At 33.3% G+C, this 7802-nt stretch overlaps 1 protein-coding gene across 1 annotated transcript; it reads right to left on the bottom strand.

Annotated features, from left to right (window-relative positions):
- Positions 1-4796: 4796 nt before the first annotated feature.
- Positions 4797-7802, bottom strand: LOC111287691 (transcription factor bHLH62-like). The gene is made up of 8 exons (XM_022878361.2): positions 6545-7802; positions 6223-6447; positions 6060-6125; positions 5889-5957; positions 5721-5792; positions 5404-5628; positions 5234-5312; positions 4797-5145 (listed from the first exon to the last, which is right to left on the bottom strand). The coding sequence occupies exons 1-8, from the start codon at positions 7481-7483 to the stop codon at positions 5108-5110; spliced, it is 1713 nt and encodes a 570-aa protein (XP_022734096.2). The 5' UTR covers positions 7484-7802; the 3' UTR covers positions 4797-5107.

The raw sequence follows: 7802 nt of genomic DNA, 5'->3' as shown, positions 1-7802 counted from the left end.
CTTTTTTTTCTTCCTTTTCTCGGCCCTGCTTGTAAGTATAGATATAAATGAACCTAATATAAAGAAATTTTATTTTATTTGTGATTTGTTCGTTTAATTAACGAATATTAAAATATAATTTGTGATCATTTGTTAAATTTAATGAATGAACAGAAACCAAACATATTCATTTGTTGAATTTACGTTCGTTTACACCTTTACTATTATGAGCCTTACCCTTTCCAGTTTTTACCTTGTCTTGGCAACCAAATGGAACATGAACACGAGTAACGTGTACACATTTAATCACATAAACAAACATCATGGCACATATGTTTGCTTATCCATATTGGTTCCACATTCCAAAATATGGGATAGGAGAGACAGAGAAGGAAGACTTGTTAAACTTGTCTTTCACTTTGTAGTTTCTTTTATCATTTTTTGGTGTTCTGGTGATAATGGATATGGTGGACCACCAAAGTTTTGTATACAAATGGACCTGAAAGATATGAAAAGCCTGATAAAGCTGTTTTTGAAGCCTTAGATCATTAAGTTTTTTTGTTTGTTTGTTTTTGGTGTCAAAAGGATAAGGGGCAATCCCTCAAGTTTATCAGAGAAGTATGTCTATGGCTCCATGCCCACATTTGTACTTTGTTTTTTCTTTTAAATGGGAAGGCAAAAATAAGACAATGAGAGCTTCCTGATAATGGGAGTCTTATCATTTAATGGACACCATAAAACTAGAAGCTTGTGGTCTTGTCTTCCGTCTGACATCAATCTATCCCTACCTCTGGACCATTTCTCACAATTTGTGACCCAATTTACGAAGCCTGGGGGCTGGCCATGGCAGGTGATAAAATAGGACATGTAAGCTTATACATCCTGGCCATGTATCACCATTTTTTTACTTTTAAGATTAGAACGACTAAACCAATCAAATTTAAAAGAAATAAATAGGATTGAAAATGACTTCTAACTAAACTTAATAATACATGTATTTATACTTATTTATTCGTATATAAATAAAATATAAAAATTAGCGTATTATATAATTTTATTAATATGTTCAAAATAAAATATATTTTTTAAATTTTATTAAATTTGTATAAAATTTTTATTAAAATTTTAAATTATATTATTTTTAAAATATTTAATATCTAATATCATATTATCATATCATATTTTATATCCGACTACGTCTAAGTAATTCAATTTCAAACCAGTTTTCACTGAAAGAGGAAGCAAACATATGGCAGATTATTAGAACTCTACCCTTTGGAAGTTAAAGCATCAAAACACTTGTTGAGGTTAAAGAAAGAGACAATAAAGAGAGAGGGGAAGGTGCAGCATATTGACAGATGTGGCCTGACAGAAGAATAAGTGACAGCCTGGTAAATGGGACAGCCCCTTCTAAATCATCATTAATTATAAACCCCACAAAAACAAGAACAAAAATGACATGTTCCATCAATCTCTCCCCTTAATCATCCTTCCTTGGACCCCTTCCCTCTTTTTTCTCCTCATTACAGGGGTTAATTGGTGGGAACTTTCTAGATGCTGTTAAAATTTTCTTGTAAAAGTAGTAATTTTTGTCCTCACGATGGACAATGTGGTAGAAAAATTCTAAGTATTCAGCATTGCCACTCAAACATTTGATTCAATAATAAATATATAATTCTTGTTCAAAAAATCAAATTCGAATTCTCTTTCTCCAAATAAAAAAAAAAATTACTGAATTCGCTCCAAGAATGATCCAACTCTTACATACTATATCATGTGCCTCGGCCCCAAAGGTTCATCCTGGTTAACATTTCCTTTGGATATTTGTCAAAATTTTAATCATGTTGATGTTTTATTTGAATGAAGAAGTTAATGTTGAGATGTTATTCATTGTTTTGTACTGTCTACTATGTACTAAATTCAGTTACTTTTTAAGTGAAGAGGATGACATTAACTGAAACCTAACTAAAAGTTTCGATTAATCTGGTTCTGTCTCTTGTTGCAATTGCAGTTGTAACAGTTGGACTTTACAAATTTACCTAACTATTTAAAGTTAGATAGTGATTATATACATTTGTTTTTCACACTTTTTTTACTTTCAAATATGAGTTGGAACTCCCAATTCACTACCAGCTGAAAAATTCTGATTCAAATGACAGGATTTGAAAATTTTTTTAATTACAATTCCGTAATCTAATTTATAAAATTAAAAAATTTCACTGTCAGTATATAAAAATGAACTCTTCCATTGGCAGTGTGTAATCACAATCAGTGGATTGATTTGCTGATATCCAGCTAGATTTAGTCACATAATTTGCTTTGGCAGGTATCAATTACCTACCATTTTGATTCAACTATCCAATCTCATTGGTTGTTGCATAACAACATCTAATAATTAACATTTCCCAAATCTCTGGTGCTAAAAATCTTTTTTTGTTAACTAATTACCAAAGCAAAATCCCTTTGAAAGAAGGCAATTATCCAACTGAGCTGTCCTTAATTCAGCTTAACCATCAACCATATCCATTAACCCATAAAAATACAAGAAAATGAAACAGATGCACCAAACTTGGGTTACAAATTCAGATCTTATTGTTAAAGCTGATCACAACAGATTTGAAATTGTCTTTAACAGCATAATTGTGCAATTGACATAGTTTATGTCAGGGTCATTCAATCAAAATAGATTGAACATATAATCTATTATTATCATGTCAAGTAATGAAATAACTATTTAACATATTATATATATATATATATGTTTTTGCAAAAATAAGGCGTAGTCTGAATAAGAAAAAAGATTGTAAATATTGAGATTCAAATTTTGTAAATCAATTAAACTAAATTTTGAATTATCGAATGTCAATTTTTTTTTAATAAATAGGTATATGTATTTATTATTGAATTAAATGCTCTGGCAAAACGTATTATGTGATTTTGTAGAAAAGCTTTTATAAAACACTCAAGGAATTTAGATTTTTCATCCAAGAATTTGTTATAGAATTGTTTAAGACTTATTGATTGCATGAACTAGTTCATGTGAAACTTGTAGCAGTAAGGCTTTTCAAGCCAAAAGCCAACTGCCACTTGAAGTAGTTTGAACCATCTCCATCAACCATGCCTGATTTTTTATTGACATGCGAGGTTAATAAGGATGTTGTCATGTTTCAAATGATCTCTGAATTTGCTGTATTGTCAAAAAGAAATGAATGCAGCCTATCAAAACAATGGATTGAGACAACATTTTTCTATTTGAAACCGGCAATGTATAGCAAATGCTTTGAAACAAATCTGTAGATCTGTCCAGGAAACAATCACCTTGATTTTTTGCTCAAGTGCCAAAAAAAAGCAGGAAAAAATATTAAAAAAAACAGTTGTGGGATTTACATATGTACCATTGTCTTATTGTGAACTTGAAAAGTTTGCTTTTAATTCTCCTGCCCATATTTTCATGAAAACTTAAAAAAAAACAAGTGCCATTTCAGACCGGATAAAATAAATACACATCATTGCATATTGCACTTGGTTGCCTTCATTTAGTATCCATAACTTGCATTGAATATTATCCAATATTTGTACATAAATGCATTGATCAATTTCAATTAGATCAATCACCATGGCCAAAAGGTAGCAGAAGAGATTTCTTTTATGAGTGTTTTAAGACTTTTGGAATTTTGGAGGACAGCCCTTCATGGAAAAGTTTTCTGTCTTTCAAAAGGGTATCTATCTACATATGAACTCCACTACTTTATAATCTTTATTCTTCCACATATCCCCTAACAGATTTTCCCTTTTTCCTAATAATTTTCTAAAGCAGATGGGATTGCAAAGGTTTTTTATTTGAACATGAGCTTTACATAATTGATATATTCAGTCACCTTTAATAATAACATCCATCAAATCAGGAGTTCGAATATTTATAATTTTTTTTATCCCAAATCGAACTTTTAAAAAAAAAAAAAAAAAGTTCGTTTGATTCCTCAGCCAAGAAGTTCACTGATGCCAAGCTAGGCTTTAGATTCTCTTCTGAATTTCCCCAGCTCAAAAAAATTTATGCTAAAAAGCAATGAAGAAAAACAAATAAAGTACTAGTAGTTGTTTGCTGTCAGTTGTTGCATTCAGTAACCCATAATGATTAATCCGGTTAGTAAATGATTAGTTCAGTTAATAAAGGGAGAAATTTTTTTCTTTTTAGGTATGATCTTTGTTAGAAGTATTTTAAAAATAAAATATTGAATGTTGACGTGAAATTTTGTGTTTTTAATATAATTTATAAAAAAAAATTAAATCGAGACGAAATTTAATTTAATTAATTTATGCATTTTCAACATCTATAATCTTTTTTTTCCGAACTAAAATATTTTTTGTAAAAAGTATATTCGGACAAAACTTGAGATCCTATGATCGAATTAAAAATAAATTATTACATAGGGTAAACTGCAAAGTCCTGTCAAATTTGGATTCCAGCTCAAAACAAAAATCATTCTCAATCACCAGTTGGACCTAAGAGACCATTTGTCCCCACTTTACCAGCTGTTTACAAGTAAGAATCTATTTTCCCGCTAGTTATGCGATTTAGTGTAACATAATTGTCCTTCTAATCCCCATACCAAAATTTCCAGCTAAATATGAAAGCAACGGGAAGCCTGTCATTTTCATTTTACTGTAGCATTTGGTTGGTTGCCAAGAAAGTGATGAGGAAAATGGATAAAATCTATGGGATCTCACAACTGTTTCTGCAGTTGATATTAACTGCACTTTTTCAGTTTTGATCAATATTCTTCTAACCAGCCAATTTTTTAGCCAAAGTTTCTGAATGAATTGAAAGATCAACCTTTTCTTTTTCTCAAATTTTAAAGCAAAATATCACAGTTGAAAACAGAAGTACACCACTTCATTGCAATTAGTTCTACCATATTGCAAATCAGGAATTCACGTAAGAATTTTCTAAAGAATGAGTTGCAGAAACAATTTGGGAAATGAGATCACAATTGGATAAATTTTCTCTCTTTTTCAGGTTAAAGATTTTACTCAAGCCGAAATTCCTCTCTATGTACAAAGGCCTCTCTTGCTCTCCTGGAGGGCCTGAAGGACCTGAAGGGAATCAGAAAGTGTTGTCTAATGGTAATTAAAGCTCAATTTTCACCTGCCCTACAGCTTTTGAGCCTGCACCAGACAAAAGGTGGATCAAACATTTGATTCTGAATGTGCCAATTCCACACGTAATGCCCGAGTCTTGTTCAATTACGGTTACCTTGATAGCTTTGTGTCTGATTCTGGCCAAATCCCATTTGAACAATGCTCTGGAGATCATCCTCCCAAATTGATGCAACCTGAAAACAATTTGTTCAGTTTCCATTTGAGATTCTGAGCAATATAAAATGTGAATTAACTACTAGATAGACAAGTGGTTTTATTGATTACCTGAGGGCTAGCATCAGTAAAACCATCAATAGGAGGCAGTTGCAGGCCGTGGGTTTTATGCAATGCAGCATTTAGTGGATTCATTGAGAATTGAGTCTCTATATTATTGGATATGCCACTGTTTAGAGGTAGCCCTTGCTGGGGCTGATAACGAAAAGGGAAAGCTGGTGTGGAAGAATCCATTGAAGAAAGGGCATGTGGCAAAGATCCAAGAGATTGAAAAATCTGCAGCATGCAATGGATGCAAAGCTTGTCACTTGAAAATTCAGATGACTTACCATATAAATAGAGAACAATCTCATGGAGATTTAACTTACATCCTTTGACAGAAGGGCTTCCATGTTAATATCCATCCTTGGATTCACCGAAGACAACTTCATAGATAGAAACTGCAGAAAATGCCAGTTAGTACCAAATAATTTTATACAATCAAAACTGAAATCAACATTACAATTAGTAAAAGAGACATTGGAAATTCAGTTTACCTCGACCTGTCGTTGCAAGGACTGCACATAGTTAATAATTTCATCAAGCATAACTGCTTTACCAATCACCTGCAACAAATTTTATTCCCAATTTAGTACAATGGTACTATTTCAATTCTCGCAATTATCTCAATGGTACAAGGTGCAAACTTTATAGTGTTTTTTGCTCACCTTATTGCATCCTGGAACAAGATCCTGAAGAAATTTCATCCTTTCACTTATTTTCTCTCTTCGGACCTGGATCAATACAAGATGACAAAAGATATCCTGATGAATATAAATCTCAGTTACTGTGCAATGAATAACTATAGATCATAGATTGAAGTTTTCTTACTCTTTCAGCAAGACTATGACTATCAGTTGCTTGACCCCTTCTGGCTCTGACATGGATATAGTCCTTTGGCGGCTCTGAGGGCTTGGAATTCTCATTACTTGGCTTCTGATTCCCATCATTTGCTGCTTTAGAATTGCCATTCTGTTCTGTCTTTTCCTTTGCATTCGCAGCTGCTCCATCTTGCTTGCCTCTTTTCGCGGTGGATTCATCATTCTGTGCTGCAACCTGAAATGGATATCCAATATTAGTTTCCTATAGATTTCTCAACAGAATTTGACAATTCAAATAACTCCCAACAATTTGCAAAACAGAATTATATTACCTTGGCTTCAGCAGCCGCTGTAGATGGGGTTTCTTTTGCTTTCCCCCGGGGAATTGATTTCCTTTTCCTGGCATTGGCATGGCTTTGGCTTTTTATGCTTGAATTCCCAAGGGCCCCACCTGGGATCTGTTCAGAAACTGAAGATTCTTCCTTGGAATCACCAAATTCAGCATTCTCTGGCGAAGAAGACCTTGTCAGCATACTGATTTTCTTATCAAAACCAAAATTTCTTTCCTGCTGCGAGTTATTGTTACTTTCAGGAGCATTTGCTTGAGATCCAGTAACCTTAATGGATTGGTGACTTGAAAGCTTAACAGAATCCATTGTAGGAACTAATCTTTGAGAAAATTCAGCCTCAGTCAATCCAAGTCGATTCCTGCTACTACTAAAACAAGAAAATCTAGCAGCCCTCTCGGCAAATCCAGGGTCAGTAGAAAATGGTGCCAGGCTAGGATGATTTGGTAACTGGTTTCCAAGACCCGGTACATTCAAACTTCCTCTGATCTGTGAATCCATCATTGAAAGACTGAGCTTTGGTGGTGAATTCAATGGAGTAGTATAATAGGAAGTGTTAGAACTATGAGTGTTATTGTTAGGTTTAATGAAAGACTGAGGTGAAATGTCACCAGAATTACATATGTTTCCTAATCTTCCAATCAATTCTCTGATCATGACATTATCTCCGGATGCAGGGAGAGCACTTCCAGCATTGGATGCTGCTGGAGAAGACACCATGGAACTCAATGCTGACTTAAAGCGATCGCTCTGATCCATTGAATTATCCCAATTGAGATTGAAAAAACAACTTCCCACTTGTTCTATTGCACAATTCAGCTCATTTGTTTGCATTTCCATCCCTAAACTGCTAGAACTCCAAGTTGGTTGTTCTGCTGCTGTCCTGTCTAGTCCCTCGTGCATAAAAACCATGTCTTTTTCCATGAGAAAGATTATAGAAAATTTTGAAGACCCAGATCAACAATAACAACAAAAACCAAGAATCAAGAAACAAAACCCAGATTTTTGTTGCCAATGAAAAACCAAAGAAAAATTGTAAATTGAGTGGAAAGGGAACTTGTTCATATACAATGATGATGCAATGTTACTCAATTAAGGAAAATGAAAGCAAAGAGAAGAGTGTGTAGGAATTTAGAAAAGCAAAACAAAGCAAAAAAGAAACAAAGAAGCTAAGAAAGAGTGCAAGAGATGAAATGATGGAAAGTGAGTAGCAAGCAAAGATAGATAAAGAAAGAAAATGTCT

The sequence above is a fragment of the Durio zibethinus genome, chromosome 4 (assembly GCF_047325235.1).
Source record: "Durio zibethinus cultivar Kanyao isolate XHJ-2024 chromosome 4, ASM4732523v1, whole genome shotgun sequence".
Taxonomy (NCBI): domain Eukaryota; kingdom Viridiplantae; phylum Streptophyta; class Magnoliopsida; order Malvales; family Malvaceae; genus Durio; species Durio zibethinus.
The sequence above is the reverse complement of the archived record's forward strand: the minus strand, read 5'-3'. Positions and strand labels throughout refer to the sequence as shown.

What these genes read in the sequence shown, in the direction of transcription:
- LOC111287691 (XM_022878361.2), bottom strand. Translation starts at nt 7,483, where the DNA reads ATGGAAAAAGACATGGTTTTTATGCACGAGGGACTAGACAGGACAGCA. An exon ending in TTGTTCCAGGATGCAATAAG is followed by an intron (nt 5,958 to 6,059) that starts GTGAGCAAAAAA and finishes AATTTGTTGCAG; the next exon opens with GTGATTGGTAAAGCAGTTAT. An exon ending in CCTTGCAACGACAGGTCGAG is followed by an intron (nt 5,793 to 5,888) that starts GTAAACTGAATT and finishes CATTTTCTGCAG; the next exon opens with TTTCTATCTATGAAGTTGTC.